The sequence below is a fragment of the Peromyscus leucopus genome, chromosome 8a (assembly GCF_004664715.2).
Source record: "Peromyscus leucopus breed LL Stock chromosome 8a, UCI_PerLeu_2.1, whole genome shotgun sequence".
In the NCBI taxonomy this organism is placed as follows: Eukaryota; Metazoa; Chordata; class Mammalia; order Rodentia; family Cricetidae; genus Peromyscus; species Peromyscus leucopus.
The window spans coordinates 43,526,395-43,544,558 of NC_051085.1; the positions used below are offsets into that span (position 1 = coordinate 43,526,395).

General features: G+C 44.8%; 1 protein-coding gene across 1 annotated transcript in view; it reads right to left on the minus strand.

Moving 5' to 3' along the window:
- The window catches only part of LOC114707476 (nesprin-1), a 280,202-nt gene that overhangs the window by 13,015 nt on the left and 249,023 nt on the right, over positions 1-18,164 (minus strand). Inside the window, exons 63-73 of the mRNA XM_028890206.2 lie at positions 16,867-17,039; positions 15,344-15,497; positions 13,028-13,171; positions 11,698-11,862; positions 7,573-7,890; positions 6,502-6,657; positions 6,172-6,342; positions 4,968-5,294; positions 3,261-3,413; positions 2,709-2,876; positions 19-195 (exon numbers count right to left, since the gene is read on the minus strand). Of these exons, the coding sequence (XP_028746039.2) occupies positions 19-195; positions 2,709-2,876; positions 3,261-3,413; positions 4,968-5,294; positions 6,172-6,342; positions 6,502-6,657; positions 7,573-7,890; positions 11,698-11,862; positions 13,028-13,171; positions 15,344-15,497; positions 16,867-17,039 (2,106 nt within the window). The remainder of the gene's footprint in view (positions 1-18; positions 196-2,708; positions 2,877-3,260; positions 3,414-4,967; positions 5,295-6,171; positions 6,343-6,501; positions 6,658-7,572; positions 7,891-11,697; positions 11,863-13,027; positions 13,172-15,343; positions 15,498-16,866; positions 17,040-18,164) is intronic.

Below are 18,164 nucleotides of genomic sequence, written 5' to 3' on the forward strand. Positions count from 1 at the left end.
ACACCCTAGAGTACTCACCCTCTGGGCCGTGCTGCAGATGGCCGAGTAGCTGTCCTTCGTGCCCTGCAGGTGAGCTTGCACACTCTGTTTCTGCTTTGCTTGCAGGTGGTCTGGACACTGGCCGATCAAAGTATCACCTTTGGTTTTAAGGTTGTCCAGGCGATCTTCGAAACCTGCTATTTCTTCCATCATCGCCTACAAAAAAAAAAAATGAAGCAGAGAGCCCGCAGGATTCCATTTTCAGCTTGAAACAACCTCTTTATTAAGCATCAAGTTTAAGATCTAATTTCATGTGTCTAAAAAAACCTTTGAAAAGAGTTTTGTGATTTATCTTGGTGATGCATTAGGTAAAAAAGCAAATGAGTGTTTCAGGAAGCCACCAATGGGAAGAGTGAATGAGTTGTGGATTAGTCACGTGACAGTGAATTGGCTTTAAGACTAGAGCGTGTTCACAGCTGGTCTCAGAGAGGCATTGTTAAGATAATGCAGCCAGGGTAAAAGATGTCCATCTGTGTGTCAAGTCTATGTTATAACCTAGGCATGGCTCTTACCTCAGATGATAGCATTACTATTTAATTTACTTACTGCTCTAGTTTCTGTAATAATATAATATTTACACCCAATAACATTTATATGAATAAAATAACTATCATGCTTACAGTTAATTGCCCACTGCAGTCCAGAAATCATAATAAATGAGCTCTAATAGTATGGGTTGCCATTGCCATGTGGATGAGGGACTAAAGCACAGGAAGGTCATATCAATGTAACCTGGTAGTAAACAGCCAAGCCTCCCAGTTTTGGACAAGTCCTTCTGAACTTCAGCTCCCACCACTTTTCTCACATGCATTATCCAGTGAGCATGCTCACAGATTGTTCAGGGAGCAAGAAGCAAGCTTGCCAAATGAGGCTTGAATCATTATTGGTCACACAATGCTCATGACAAGTGAGGCATTCCAACACAAGGGTGTCTGGGTGGATACATCACAGCTCTACATAATGGAATCATGGTTGGGCTCTCAGCAATGCTGCGTTTTCCTTTTGTCCAGTGGGGGTGGGTGAGTGGATATTAGACTCAACTGGAAACCACTTTTGTCTTTACTTCAGCTTAGAACAGACATGTTATATCCTAGGCTGGAGAGGGAGAGGGAGAGGAGAGAAGAGGGAGAGGGGGAGGGTGGAAGGAGGAGGGAGGGAAATGGAGGGGAAGGGAAGCAGAGGGAGGGGAAGGGAAGGAGAGGGGAGGGGAAAGGAGAGGGAGAGGGGAGGGAGAGGATGATGGAGAGGGAGAAGCAGAGGGGAAGGGGAGGAAGAAGGAGAGGGAGAAGAGTGAGAGAGAGGGGGAGAGGAGGTTCCTGCAGGGATGGACTATCCATTAGGTTAGTCTACATACTGCTTAGTCTTTTGTCAACATGACACAAGCTAGGGTCATCTAAGAACAAGGAACAGCAATTGAAAAAATGTCTCTATGAAATTGGTCTCTGGGCAAGTCCGTGAGGCATTTTTTTTTTTTGATTAATGACTGATGTGGAAGGGTCCTGTACACCGTGGGTGGGATCACTCTTGGGCAGGTGGTCCTGGGTTGTATAAAAAAGCAACTGAGCAAGCCAGAGAGAGCAAACCAGTATTCTGAGTTCCTCCACGGCTGTTGCTTCTGTTCCTGCATCGAACCCCTGGCCTGACTCCCCTTCCTGATGGACCGTAAGCTGTAAGGTGACAGAAACCCTTTCCTTCCCAGGTTGCTTGGCTTCCTATGCTTCCCATGGTAGTTACCACAGCAACAGGATGCACATCACCATTGGACAGCATATTCTTATAACCTAACAATATCAGCACAAGAGTTGCTCATCTCCCATCTACGGACCGAGCATAGCCAACCCTATTTAGCTTCTAGGATCAAATGAGACCTGGCATGTTCATAGAAGTCTGGTCATAGATTAGTAGCTGGTTTTCTATCCCTATTTGCAACAAAGAGACAAAGAGGCTTATGGCTTTCCTGGCACACCACAAGGTTTCAATCTACATCACAGATAAAATTATTGCTCATTAAGATCACGGCAGGTCATTCTATAAAATGGTCCACATGCTGCCTGTCACCAGTATGTGTAATTACTAAGAACAGAGACCTGCCAAGATAAGGAAGTCTGCTCTCAATGTTGCTCTTTTGTGGGTCACAAAATGCTTCCATGGATGCCATTCCCTAGAGTTTCCAGCACAACAGTTAGGAGGTGAGACAAGATGAGGACAAACTGTGCCCAGAGAGGCTTGGGTCCCATCGAGGAAGGGTATGTGGCTAGCCTAGAATGCAGACTGACTCCCAGTCCTGTGTTCCATGGTTGGCATGTGTTTCTAAAGCAGAAGGAATCTCTTCCTGTGCTAAATGATCCGTGCAGACTAAATTCCAGGACAGAAAAAAAAAAAAAAAAAGTCTATGAGCTCAACAAAGTGCAACATGTTTGGAAGCCAAGTGCTGAAATTTGAGTCATCTTTTTTTTTTTTTCCTCCCAAGTATCAAGTCCAATGGCTCCAAATTGTCAGCTGCACTTGAGACTCACACCAGGTTCTTGAAACATGGTCATAGCTCAGAGCTGCATTGAAGACACACATGTGCACACCCACATGCATGTACACATGCGCAGTCATACACATACAGACACATACACAGTGGCAGGGCAGTCAAAGGCTCCCTGTGGTGAGATTAGCTGTACCTTGTGATGGGCAAGCTGCTGGGTAATGGTCTCTAGGCTGCTGGCCTCCAAAAGGTCAGGTGCCACCAGCCGGCTGGACATCTGCAGCAGCCACTTTTCTACCTCTTGGAGTTCACTGTTGTAGTCTTCGTGGTCTTTGACTTTGGCTTCCAGACTGGAGACACGCTCCTGCAAAACCAGGTACGTGTCAGAGCTGGCCTTGGAGCCTGCAACCTACTCAGGATTGTGTTATCTTTAAAATCGCCCAGGGGAACTTGTAAGCTAGGCAGCCCGAATAGTGTCAGAAGACTACCAGGATGGGGCTAGGGTGCTGTTCTGGGGTAGAGTGTACGGTGAGTACATTCAAAGCCATTGGTTCCATCCCCAGCATCTAATAGGAAATTAATTGTGTAGCAAATCATCAGGAATGGAAAGAATCAGCCATCATGCGGTTGGTTAATGTGCCTCTGACCCATGCCGGTCCTCAGAGGTCTGTAGTGGAGAGGAGGGAGGCAGGCTTCCTTCGTCACATCCTGGGGGGTCCGCACTCATGGTACCCCTCTCTCCCCTCACCTTTCCTACGCTGCAGAGGTCCTGGAAGTCACTTTGAAGCTTCTGGATCTTGTCCTTTAACGTCTGGTCCTGTACCAGTTCCAGGAGTGCCTCACCCTTCTCTCGCACCGAGTTCACGGACGGCTCGTGGGACAGCACCGTTTGTTGCAGTGACTTGAATCACGGGGACAAAAAAGGGAAAAGCAGCCATCTCATTTGGGTGAACAAGGAGGAAATAAATACATGGGTGCCTGTGGCAGCCACGACAGCACCTACCTCAGAGAAGGATCTAGCAAATACTAACTGAGCCAATTAAGTACAGAGTGTTAAAAGGAGAATACTTTACCATGGTTTGCACTATTTTAAAATACAATGGGGTGGGGGGAGCACATGGAACGGCCTCTGGCAGTGTAGGGGAAAATATAAAATTGCCATTTAGTGAAACCGAACACAGCTCATATTTCTGCCTCACATTTCCTTGCTTTCAGCAGAGACAAAGGCCAACAGGAAGGACTGTCCTTCAGTCTGGAGGTCACCGTGTCGGTTGCAGCTGGCGTTAGAGTTGGCCTTAGGTAGAGAATGTCCAGCATCACACTTGCTGAGACAGACTCAAAGCATACTTAACTACACTAGGAAATGGATCCGAACTCGGGGAGGAGAGCAGGCGATTCGCATGAGTGCATCTTCAGGGACAAACAAGCTGCCAGGCCTGGAGGGGAGGCCAGGGACAACACAGAAGCCAGAAATGTCACCAGCTTCTGCAGACGCAGTCTGGGGTCAGCTTGGATGCCATCATTCCTAAACCTGCTGCTAAATCCTTCAGGGCTATTTTCAAACCCAGATGGCCTACAACTCCGTCAAGGTATTGGGCCATGAATTTGAGACCACCCCCCCACACACACACACCCACACACACGTATATACAGACTGTGTGTGTGTGTGTGTGTGTGTGTGTGTGTGTGTGTGTGTTTCTATCGTGATATCTTTGCCAGATTTTCTTTAGTTAAGACCGGGTGGGCAGAAATGTGTAAGGCAATCATGACAATACATCACATGTAAGTGGAAGCCAGCTTTGGTGATTATTTTGAAAGTCTGAGCAGGTGAAATCCATAACATTCTCTGTTTATATCTTCTCTCTACCTCTAGAATGTATCACTGCTCCTCCAGAAACCAAATTGTCTGGTGTTTACCTATAATTGGTCAGTTAGAAGTCATTGTCTTTAAACTGTGCTATCTCATTTCCAAATTGCTGAGTCAGATTCTAGGACTGGGGAACCAAAAAAGAACAGAAATGACTACATGGAATAGATGTGTCGTCAGTGACAAAGGTCACATTTGGGAATCATGCAGTCAAATTACAGGAAAAAAAACTCGCAAAAAATTTCTCAATAGATTTTTAAGCTTATGTGGTTGACTCCATTCATAGCTACCTTCAGTTACATGATGCCCTCAGGCTGGGAGATGAACACTTTTGAGAACATCCAAATATCTGTATCACAAAGGTGTGTTGATTGATTTTTACCAACTTTTGAATATTAGTCCCTAATAGGAAAAATCATGCCAAAGCTGTATATTTAGCCAACTATAGCTGCATAAATCCGCAGCAAAGAGGATATATAGGGGTACGCTTCAGCACCTCTGCAGGTGAACACTTTAGGAATAGACTCTCTCCCATTCAGTCCCTGCCTGGTTTCCACATGCATGTGTTAGTAGGTAGCAAGGGACTACCTTGTATTTGGAAAGCTGAGCCTTTTTTTCATACAGCTCCATTTTGGGTTCTTCGGGTGTGTGCAGGATCTCCCGGTATTCTGCCATCCATCGGGTGAGCACTTTGCATTTATCTGAGAACTCTTTGGCTAAGTGAAGGCCCTTCTCCAGGCTCATGTGCTCCTTCCTCACAGTGCCAGTCAGGTCCTTCAGCTGCTCCATGTGGCCGTGGATCTCCTTCCTCAGTGCCTCAGCCTCACTCTCCTCCAGGAATTTCCCAGCCCGCTCCCCTTTCTCCCGAGCCGATTTCAGCAAACTGTGGCCCTTCTCCATGTCTTTCAATAAAACCTGAGAAAGAACTGGGTTACTACTGCTGTGAAATGACCATAAGCAACCTGAGGAGGAAAGGGTTTATTTCATTCACAGTTCTGTACAGCAATCCATTATTGAAAGTAGTGAGGGCAGCTACTGATGCTCAGCCTGCTCTCCTTTAGAACCCAGGACCACCAGCCCAGGGGTGGCACTACTCACAATATGCTGGGCCCTCCCCATGGATCACTAGCTGAGAAAATGCCTTATAGGCTTTCCTACAGCTCATTTTTTTTCCACTGAGGTTCCCTCCTCTCCAATGACTCTAACTTGTGTTGATAGAAAACCAGCCTGCACAGAAAGCAAGTGTTAAGCACATGCAGCGTGGATTTTATTCTCTGCAAGTAAAGATTTTCAGATTCTATTTGCAATCATTCTGCAGTTCCTTAAAATAAATTTTGGAATTTTTTTTTCCAAGTTGGACCTGTCAAGGAATCTGAAGTTCCCTTCTTTAATTCAACAGAGGATTGAAGTCTTCATCAATACACACTTTTCAAATCAGAGACTTAAAAAGGAACTCTGTGTGTGTCTATTATACCCAGCAAACTTTTATCCCAAAGGATTTTGTTGACTAGTCTGTTAATAACACCAGGATGTGAATTTAACATCCTAGTGTCAGGCTTTGCCAAAGTAAGATCTGGGGCACAGGTGCACTTGGGCCATTCAGAGGACTGTACATCACACATGAGTGCATTGGCTTTGGCCTTAAAGCATGTATAACCATATTTGGACTAAAACGATGAATTGAAGACCATCAAGCACTTGGAGTCAGGAAGAGCACACGTGGTTCTAGATCTACCCGGTAGAACAGGATCATGAGAGGAGGGAGGTTGGGGCCAGGAGGATGCATGCCTACCTCCAAAGTCTTCAATTTTTTCCCCATCATTCCTTCATCAACTTTATCGATTTTGGTAGCCACATTCTTGAAGTTTTTAAGAGTGGAGCCATACCAATCCGAATAGGAACTGAGGGATGATTCTGTTTCCTCCAGAGTCTGGATTTCCTCTTCTAAGAATTTTATTTGCTCCTGTGAAAGCAAAGAGAAGATTGAACCACGGATGAAAGCCCCAGGGCCAGGGCCACTGTGGACCACTAGACATCTTCTGTAGAAGCTGGTAAAGAAAGACCACTTAGGCTCACGATGGCAGCTGTCCCCTGTAAGTGGCGGGGGATGGGGGCGGCTCACCAGCACTTGGAGCAGCAGGGCCTGGTACCGGGAAGTCAGTTGGGTGGCCTGGCTGCCCATCCTGCTGCTCACGTGGCTCTCCTCCAGGATCTCCTGGGCTCTCGTGCCTACCTCCTCAACTTCATCTCTGTGCGCTGACAGGTCTTCATGCCACTTCTGAGATGACGTAAGAACCAGAGAGAAAGGAACTTAGTCCTGGACGTTCTTAAATAAGACAAATACTGTGTGCACCTACTGAAGAGAACATGATTTCCACATGTGTTTATGAGTATATTTATTCTGAGATGCAATTTTGAAAGTGTGTCAGATATAATCTTTGTGAAAAATTGTGTTACAATAGTGTGATGATGATTGTATATCTGTAACTCTGGGTACCTTTCTTTATATATTATACTTTGGTGCAAATGCCCTTTTAAAAAAGTGTTTCACATCTTCTCTTGCAGTTTAATCAGTTTTAAGATATTGAAATGAATAATGTGAACAAATTACCAAGGCTATACATTATTTTGGATGTGTGCAAGGAACTTATATAAACATTAGAAAGAAACTAGTTATGAATTGTTAACTTAAGGAGCTATGTTAGATCCCTTTCATATCATAACCATGATTGTAAAAGTTTGTCACTTCCATATTTTTATAAAGGAAGTCAGCAGACATGGGAAATAAATACAATAGTTTGACAAAACTGTATTCCTTTTTACATTTTAAAATAATTTTTAAAATTAGTTACTAATGTGTGTGTGCTTGCACATGTGTGTGCTTGCCCGCGTGTGGAGGTCAGAGGACAACTTTAAGGTGGCTCTGTCCTTCCGGTATGGGGACTAGGGACCAAACTCAGGTAATTAAGGGTTACCTGCTGAGCCAGCTCACTGACCCAGCACCAAACCCCATTCTGTCAAAGATGAACCTAAGAAGTGATTGTTGCGAGGGGAGCCATTTCATTTATCGTCACCGTCCTAGATAAGCAGGGTGAAAACAGACAGACAACCCCCTGATGTTTTCACGAAACAAACTACAAACTATGCAAGGCCCTTTGCTTTGACGAGGCCTGGCAGTTCCCCGGAGTTGCACCTTCATCTGAAGCAACTGTATCTCCTTGGTGGTTCGGCTACTCCGGCATTCGCTCCTGACGCTGATTTTCTCCTCCATTCTTTTGAACCACTCATCCACTTGCTGGAACTTTTGCTCCATCAGCCTCAGTTTGTTCACCACAGTGTTGAATTGCGTCCGGGTCTCAGCCAGTCTGTGCTGGTAAACCTGCCAGTCCTGACGAAGGGACTCCAGCACTCTGTCTTCTGCCTGGGGGATGCCCGAGGGGATCACGTCATCCCGGGTGTGCAGGACCGAGTTCAGCAGGGCCTGACCCTCTGCACAGTGCACCTGAAGCTCCTGCAGGAGAAAGGGCAGGGCCATCATGACTCACTCAGCGTCTGCACCCATCAGCGCATCTCAGCTAAACCATCTGGGCCAGCTTGTAACTCACACTAGACACGTGATTTTATTCTGCGCTATTAAGCAATGCATACTTGCATACCTAACAATGAACATGGCCTTCCTAAGTCTGGAGAAAGAGCCTGAAAATCTCCCAATTAAAATAACAATTTCCACCGGGCAGTGGTGGGGCACACCTTTAATCCCAGCACTCAGGAGACAGAGGCAGCGGGAATCTCTGAGTTCGATGCCAGCCCGGTCTACAGAGTGAGATCCAGGATAGCCAGGGCTACACCGAGAAACCCTGTGTCAAAAAACAAAACAAACAAACAAAATAAATAAATAAAAAATAAATTAACAATTTCTCAGTTAAGTTTCTGAAATCTGATTTTTCAGCTTGTAGGCAAAAGCAGTCATGGCAGAAGTGATATTGTTTAAAACAATAACCTAGGCTTATGACAGCTCAGACTCTTCTTACAAGGCAGCAAGGCTAGTGGCTTTGGCATTAACTGGGTGCTACAATTACTGCTGAGAAAGGAAGTGTGGATCCTCTTTATTGCAAGGGGTAGGAATCCTCTTCCAGGTTTGTGCTCTAGGGAATGTGGTGGCCCAGAAAATTTGGACCAGTACCCTTTGTAGGCATATAGACCCAGGAGGCTGAATCATTATACCAGCCTACTAGATACCCCTTTATATACATATATTCTCTTGACCACAGTATAAGCCTTGACGATTCACCCTAAACAAATGAGTATGAACATATCTTAAGTAGTATATATTGCTTTCTATAGAAATATCATATCCTTAACTATTCTGGCAAAATGGTATTATATACTTTAAGTTCTAGTCATAAGAAATAAATCCAGGTTGTTGAGTGAAATGATTATCTATAATAAAAAAAAAAGAACCATGTAAAACCCCACCATGAACATTAAAGGCAGCAACACATTCAGTCAGAATGTAGTAATGTGGATGGCCCTTTAGCTCAGTCCGGTGCTTGCTCGGTATGCAAAAACCCTGGCTTTCAACCCCTAGCACCATACACACAAATGAAAGACCAATAGAACCAAACTTGTGCAATGGTGTACAGATGTGAGCCCAGGATTCACAAGGCACTGAGGCAGGAGGATCATCAATCTGTGAGCAGCTTAAGATACACGGCAAACTGAAGGCTACTCTGAGCTACCTAGGGCGACTGTCTTAATCCTGCTCCTAAAAGAGAAGTCTACACTGTTGCCTACAATCATTTGAAATTGCCAATATATAACGGTTTTTACAGCCAGATGCAGGAATCTCCCACGCTTCCTCAAGTGCAATGTCAACATCAGAGTGCTGTACCGTGTGCTTTTTATGTGCACACGAAACAAGAAAACACATATTTACATAACACTTGCCAACATAGAAGCTTTATTTTAAAATTCGTAAATTTCTTTCAAGATGATGTTCTATAAATACTCCTTGTTTGCCTGTTTTTTCCCCCACCAAAAAGGCTTGAAAATAAATACCTTAGGTTTTGCAGGTCTTTGGGCTGTGCTACTGTTATTTAATTCTGCTAGTGCCCTGCTCATCCGGCCATAGACAGTGTCAAGGAGTGTGGCTGTGTACCAATAAAACTTTTCTTAAAGCACAGCCATTGTGACCATATGCTGTAGTTAACTGATTCCTACTCTAATCTATTAATCTTAATTTATCTCCTCTTCCATGTTTTACAAAAATATAAATATAAAAATAGTTTTATCTATTACATAAATCATCATTCTACTAGATAAATTCTCATGTACCCTAATATATCGAGTACTTTGATATTTAAGTATGGATATATGTTCCATGACTCAAATTAGACCCTCAGTTTATATAAACTAATTGGTGCCTATGGTCTACAAAATTGTGACTCTTCTAACGTCTAATATTTATTTGCTTCATGCATTCATCAGTTGTTTAAGTAAGGTTTTCTTACTTTTCACTTAATCTCACTATGTGGCATCAGGGAGGCTGTCTTGTGTCTGATGTCACCTAGTAGCAGAGTCCACATGCTCCTGGACATGCCTGGGAGGACATAAGGATCCTGGGGACGGCCTGTCTTGTAGCTGTGTAGCAGAGTTACGGTGCTCCACGGCCGTTCCCTGCCACTGCCTTCCTCCTTCCTCTTCGGTGTTTGTGGAGACTCAAGACAGACACATGGATGGCAAGGGCCTGGAGTTTGAGCCATGCTGATGTGACTTAACAGGCGTCTGCCCAACACAAGAGAAATGTAGGCAGGAACCTGCTGGTTCAGTTTGTGCATAGCAACTGAAGGAGTCCAGCGTTTGCTTCCCAGGGTGTCTGGGGTGCCATGAGAGGAGAGCTATTTAAGGACACAAAATCAACCGCTCTCAAGGGAATGGCAACAGCTGCTGGGTGCTGGGAAGCCTGCCTGCAGTATCTGCATGCAAGAGACTGAGGTAGGAATATCCTGAGCTCAAGGCTAGACTGGGCTGTATGCCAGAACCCTGTCTTAAATAACGGTAGCATGTGTATGTACATGCATGTGTACACATACACACAGAGTGACAGCCGGGCCTGTAAGAGCTCACAGATCAGAACGCTTATTATTATAAGGTAAGGCAGATGAGACTCTTAAATCAGTTAATGAAATTGTAACTTGTGTAACTTCTAGTGTTTATTTATCTGGAATTTATTATCTTAGTAAGACAGAGTTTCTTCTCATTTTATCTTCACAGTTGTGTTGAGGAAACTGAGAGAGGAGAAGTTCCTTCATGTCTGAAGTCGCCTAGTAGCAAGTCCCATGGAGAAGTAGAGTCCAAGTTTCCTAACCCCAACCTGTTTGCTTGACATTACACAACACTGCTTGAAACTCAGCAGAAGGTCATGGAGATTGCATATACCAGGGAAAACCATGAGTCTTTGCTTCTCCTACCTTGTCCTAGCTGTAAGGACCACTTCTTAGTCTTGAACCAATTCTATCTGGGGTCAACAGCATGTTAACAAGTTCCAGTACACTCCCTTGTGGGGAATGGGGTGGTCTTATCAGCCTTTTCCAATTCTTTGTTGTGTGCTCCTAGAAGCCTTTTCCTGGAGACTTCCCCGACTCTACCTAACTCTGCATGTATGAATGATTAAGGGTTTAATACTGCCATAAGACCCCTTAATGTACTCATGGGTCTGTTTTCCACACTGAACTGTATGAGACTTAATGTGCCCAAGCCACCTTTACCTGCTACTGGAAAGTACCTGCTTTGTCTTAGTTGAGTAACCAACTGAGTGAATAAGGACATGGGCTGTGAACCCTACTCAGTCTGTCTGCAGTGTCCAAAGTATCCACACGTCTCCCAGCTACTCTGATTTCTTTTCTTGAATTCTGAGCCAAGTCCCACACCCCCAGGAGTGCAAGAGTTTTTGACTGACATCCAGTGGCTACAGATCGTGCTATCAGTTTCACTCAGAGCCGGCCGTCTTTTGTTGGCTCTTGCTGTTTTATCCTTCATCCGAAACTGTCCTTCTGAGAACAGGCAGGTGTGTCAACGAACAACATACACTAGCTCAGTAGCCACCCTGGTAGCTTCATGACTCCTCCAAGAGCTGGTTGTGTTGGTTGAAATTGCCTAACAAGTGGTGGGAACTTGAATGTCCCAGATCAAGCCTCACCTTAACTGAATGTCTATCAGCTCTCTGTAGGAACCAACGTCACACTAACTTCTCACAGCTATATAGAAATTATAACTCCATTTTCATAGAAAGGGACCCCTGGCTTTCTGATAGAATTACCTGGAGTTCCCGCAGTGTTGTCTCGTGAGTGCGGGTGTCACCCTGAAGAGCTGAGCATTGGTCCAGCCTCTCTTGTTCTTGCCCCAGCCAATTTTCAAAGGTCTTTAGGTCTCTCTGATACTCCTGGTGAAGGCGAACCAGCTTTTCTAATTTTGTTACTGCTTCCTGTGATCAGCATTCAAAAGGGTTAAGAAAGCAACGTGTCACTGAATGCAGAATTCACTTTTGGAGTTACGTTTTCTTTTATGTGTGTGTGTATATATATATATATATTATATATATATTGTGCGTGTGTGTGTGTGTGTGTGTGTGTGTGTGTGTGTGTGTGTGTACACATGCCACTGAATGCCTGTGGAGGTCAGAGGACAACTTTTGGGATTCAGCTCTCTCCTTCAACTTAGGGGTCCAGATCAAACTTAAATTGTCAGTTTCAGTGACAAGAGACTTTGCTTGCTGAAACATCTTGTCAGCTACATTTTTGAAGTTTAGAAAAAAATAATTATTAAATCATTAGAAAATGAATAATTTCTCTTTTAAAAAGAACCTTTAAATTCCCCATTCAGAAAGAGGACATAATTGAAGGCTGATAAGGAGTGGGGTTTGTAAATACTTTCAAAATATATCATATGAAATTTTCAAAGAACTAATTAAAAAATGAACAAGAAAAAGAAAGAAACTATATTTCTAAGAAAGAAAAATAACAGAATATAAAAACCAATACTTAAGTTTGGAAAGATCCCAAAGATGATTTTGAAATAACTACCTCTTCTGTGAATTTTCAATAAAATGTTAGATGGACATGCCAAAAATGAAGGGATTTTACTTTTCTTAAAAATCCAGTTAGCAATGAAAACTGAAACTTTACATGGTGTCTAATTAAGGATTTGGAATTGAGCTTATTGTCCTGGACTTCTCCTAATAAAGCAGAATGTGCTCCTAAAAGGTGTTATTACTTTCCTTGGGAAGCCTAGGGGACAAATGGTAAACGCTGCCAGGCGATTGTCTTCTACTTTATAAAACTGCCTTAGCCAGCCAGCACACAGAATTTACAATTTTTCAACGGCATGCTCTCTGGAATTTTTGTGAAAATGTTACATTTCTAGTTGGGTTTTTTGTTGAGAATTATTTTTCTACCTTAACTTTCAGGTACTAAAAAGATTTGAAGTTTTGTTTAATTTTGCTAGTGATACTTTTAAAAACACTGAAATTCACTTAGCTTGTACGCTGTGTTTCACAAGGCTGTTGGTCTTGGCAATCGCTGAGTGTTTAAGCGGTCCCAGCTCTCCCCCCTCCTCCCTGAGTGAATCCATGGGACTCCGGAGAGCCGTACCTTGGCCCTCTCTTTGATGGCTTGGTGTCTTTCCTGCAGATCATGCAGCTCTAACTGGGTGACGTAATGCTCTGTCATGCCTGCCCTCTTGACTTCGATGGTCTCCAGGAGGCTGCTATGACTCAGCACTTCTTCATTTAATAGCTAGAGAATAAAAGAATAAAAAATAAAATGAGTTACTCATGCACCAGCACAACAATGATCTTGCAAGAATTAAGGGATATTAACTGTGCTGTGACAAATGACCTTTAGCTATCCATCCATTCACAGACACATGTGTGTATATAAAAAACTATGGCCGGGCGGTGGTGGCGCATGCCTTTAATCCAGCACTTGGGAGGCAGAGCCAGGTGGATCTCTGTGAGTTCGAGGCCAGCCTGGGCTACCAAGTGAGTTCCAGGAAAGGCGCAAAGCTACACAGAGAAACCCTGTCTCGAAAAACAAAAAACAAAACAAAACAAAACAAAACAAAACAAAAAACTATGTATATAATGTTTCTATGTGTATTTCATATCTGGTCCATAATGTCTCTGAGACACTATTTCCCAATTATGCACTTTATATTTCTGCTTGAATATTTAAAATTTCTTATATCTAGAAATGGCCTCCTGATTTTCACCCTCTCACTATCCTGCCTCATCAAGCCTTCTCCCCCAGCCTTCTTGTTTTAAACAGTAAATACCACCACCCTCCCACCCCGACCCCACCTCTCAAATAGCCAGTCTCGAACACAGGAAGGCGTCTCCTGTTCTCTCCACCTACTCCAGGCCACTCTTAACTTTCAATTGGATTTTAACAGGAGACTCTTAGACAGAAGTGAAAGATGAGGTAGGCTGGGATATGGAGTCTACTGGAAGCCTGAACACACTGCAGGAGAGGGTGCCTCCCCCTCCCTCAGGACACCTCAGCACCCTCCCCTGCTCTCTCAGCTCCAGCAATTCTCATCCCATAGTGCATCAAGACCTCTCCTTCCTCAGCCTAGGGACACCATAGACTCTGTCTTCCATTCCTTCCAGATTACTCTTGTGCTCAATCCTAGAGGGTATGGCTGGCCTGTCTCCTGTTTCAGAAACACCTTTCTTGTCCCTCTGCTCTGACCCCAAATGATCTGTTAACCCTTTCCAAATGAGAGTCTCACACCTCACAGCATATCTTGGGGATATTTCCCAGTGATAATTATTTACCTAAATGCTTATAAGTGAGTGTACACATCCCTATAACAATACACCTTTGCTTGCTATCTTACAAATACCTGAGGGAGCTCAGTGTTTATACTGTAAACAATAGGGAACCAATGAGGGGACCCTTAGGTAAGTGAGATGTTCACTTTTACATGAAGATAGCAGCCAACTGATCAACAAGAAACCAGGTGACAATGAGGAGCCTTAGAATTCAGGGGAAACAGACGGATCAGCAGGAACTAATGACAATGATATGGGGATGAAAAAGAAGGATCCTGGGGTGAGGAGGTGGCCAACCTAAGATGTTCCTTATAAGATGATATAAATGAGCAGAAATGGAGAGCGTGAAGCATTTCCACGTGGAACATAGTAAATTCAGTTCAAGACATGATAGGCCAATAATTATGTGGAGGTGTGGCTACCCAGCAAAGGGCCCTAGCATGCTGTGTTTGAATACTACTTCAATAAGTGAGGTTTTTATTTGGTTGGTTTTTGGTTTGCCGAGACAGAGTTTCTCTGTGTATCTCTGGCTGTCCTGGAATTTGCTCCGTAGACCAGGCTGACCTTAAACTCACAGAGGTCCACCTACCTCTGCCTCCCCAGCGCTGGGATTAAAGGCATTAAATTACCATTACCCAGGTATTCAAAGAGGTTTTTTAAAACCTCTTTACATATTTTAAAACTTTTTCGTATAGTGTGAACCATATGATATTGATCAAATTGCCCCAAAGTAATAATATAGGGCCTATGGCTTAGCTCAGTGGTTCAGTGCTTGACCAACATACACAAGGCCTTGAGTTTAATGCCTAGCACTGAGGGTGAGAGAGCAGGTAGGAAAACAAAAACAAAAATAAAACCAAAAAACAGTGGTAGTACCAAAGAATGTATTAAAAAGAAGCGCGCTTACTTCTGACACTAAGTGACGTATTTTAAATAGAATGTGTCATAAAACATGGGTCTATATGATTATACCAGAAAAGAACATTTCACTCCTGAGTAAAATAACTTCAAGCAAAATCCTACTTTAGAAAGATATTAGAAATATAATTCCCCCGCGTGTGCATCTCTGGGGCCTGGGTGACCACTTTTGCCTGGAGTTCATGGTAGAATGCGGAGTGTGTAATCCAGTTCGAACCTTGGCTTTTCCCAGTGCGGTCACTTTCTCCCGAAGCTCCGGGTGCTGTCTTTCCAGTTCGTTCAGGCTGCCTTCCACGCCATCCATCCAACTGGAGAACTGCCGCACGTCATCCTGATAACTTGTCCACTTCGAGAGCGCTCCTTCCAGCTGACTGAAGGGGGGAAAACGTCAGTACCCTAATCTGAGTATCTTTGTGGGTCTAATGTCTCTCATGGGCATTCGGGCCTCGCTAGCCAGCAGAGGGTGGAGAGGCCTGGGAAAGATAGCTGCCTCGGGTTGACCAAACCCAACTCTAAATTTCTGATGACAACAGCTTCAGAGAGCAGGGTACATTTAAATCCAAAGTGGGACTGAACAGGACCTCTAGAGGGTCACGGGGACACCAGGCACTGGGAGAGGCTGGAGGTCACCTGGAGTAAGATCTCTAGGTCAAGTCAGAGCAGACCTGACCAGAGACGGAATCCACACTCACTCCCAGCTGGTCATTCAGAGTAGAAATGACAGAGAAAAGTGACAGAGAGGAGAAACTTGTGAAAAATAAGCATGATGCTCGTTTTGCATGAAGTTTAAAAACCAGAAAGTCACAATAGGAAATGGTGCCCTATTTCCTGAAGTGGCCTAAATATTAAAACTTAACATGTCCCTGACAGATAAATACTTTCTCTGCTCACTGCACACATCACATACTTAATGCTGTGGATGATTGAGATTAATTTTCATACTGTGATTGGCCTTGGCAGACACGGTCAGCGGCCACTCACAGGTGTCCTCAGATCTCCCACTGCAGAGGAGGACTGCCACCAGACTTCCAGTTGCTGGATACTGGGTCTCACAAGCTGAGGACACTCCCTGGCCCCTGCCATGCTCCCAGATTTAGTGCTGAAAACAACGAAGGCCAAAGAACTGTCCGCCCCTAGTGGACAGCCCTCACCTCCCTCCTGTGTCCTGGGGACGTCTTCATCAGCAATCTCCACTTTCTGCCCTCAGAGGGGGCAACGTGGAGGAACTAAAACAGCACTCAGCGTCACCCAGCCCAGAAAGTCCCAGCTGTGCCCTGTAGGACTGGTTTTGATGACATTCCTTTTCCTCCTCGCTCCTCCACGAGTGTTTCCTTAAGAATCCTCCCAAGTGAATTACTTGGTTTGAATCGAAATATCCCCATTTTATGGAGCATTGACTATCCTCTGGTATCTAAGCAACAATCAGCAACAAAGAAATACACATTTTAGTTAAAATGTGGGCACAATATTTCAGGTCAACTGAACACAGGGCCGCGCCTTCTAGATTCCCTTGTTCGTTAGAGCTCTTATCAGAAGAGAGACGGGGAGGAGGAGAAGAAGAAAGGGAGGGAGGAAGGGTGAGAGGGAGGGAGGGAGTCATGGAGAAAAGAAAGAGAAACAGGAAGTAGTAAGAAGGAAGGGAGGGAAGAAAGAGGAAGCAAGGAAGGAGACCAGCCACTGTTGAAGTATTCTGTCGTCATTCAGTCATGGCTCCCCGGCCCTGGACACAGCCTCACCCACCTTTTACATCGAATGGCTGCAGACAAGAGGGACTCCCACATGGCCTTCACAGCCTGCAGCTGCTGCTGAACAGCCGGGCTGCCTTCTGGAGAGGTGCTCTGCAGAACATACTCCCCCCGGGTCATGATCATTTTCATCTGAATCTCCTTTTCCTGTTTCACCGACAACAGAGCCTGTTGAAAACAAGTACAGAAGCCTTTTGTACGTTTACATTCTTGGCTCCCCCTAGTTCGGAGGCTCCGAAGATGATAGTGTGGTGTTCAAGCATGCCGTGGGGCACCTGTGGGAAGACACCTGGGGTAACTGCCAATAGCTAGGCTCCAGTCACCGCTGGTCTCTGAGTGGCTTGGCACAGCAGTCTGGAGTCTTCTGTTAAATTCCTTCCTTCCACATCGCATTTTCCTGCTTTAACAGGGGGACGATGTATCCCTGGACTATCAAAGCTGTGAGGATGGAAAGAAAGTCACGGGCATCTAGTACAGCCTCTCCATGGAAATGGGTAACACGGACCAGGAGTTTCATAGGCACTGTTCCCATTAACTGGAGAAGGAAATTGAAAGTCAAAGTTGCCATCTGCCAAAATGCAAAACTTCTGGACACTTCCTAAACTATGTCTTACATCCTTTGTAGCTCAGCTGAGCCTCTAGTGGCCCTGGGCCCATGCTGCCCTGTGCCTGCTCAATCACCACACTGGTTCCTCCCCGCTCTGGCTTTTACTTCCATTTCTTCTCCCTCAAATCCCTATCTGGCCATCTGCACCAGGACACTCTCTCCCTCTTAAAAAAATGCATTTACTTTGTGTAGGTGGAATGGGGAGGGAGGGAGAGAGAAAAAAGTGAGAGGGAAGGGGAGAGACAGATGGCAGACAAAGAAAGAGACAGACAGGCAGAGAGAGAGACACAGAGGGAAGACAAGTTGGGAGAGTTGGTTCTGCCCACATACCATGTGGTGGCAAGGACTGGGCTCAGGTTTAATGGTGGCAAGTGCCTTGTAACCCAGAGCCATCTCACCAGCCCATCCATCCATCGTTCCTAAAAGCCTGGGATACTTGATCCAGTGTTCAACCCACCTCTCCTGTACTGTTCCATTCCCGTGTATATCTATAAGCTACACACACACACACACACACACACACACACACACACACGCGCGCGCGCATCACCACCTCCAATCATCGTCTCCGACACTTCAGCCTCAGCAGCAGACAACACAGCTGTGGAGAAGAAAGATCATATTTCATTCCCTTTTGGTTCCTCTGTGTCAAAACAGAGTGCCAGTCTCCTGAGAGGCACTGAAGT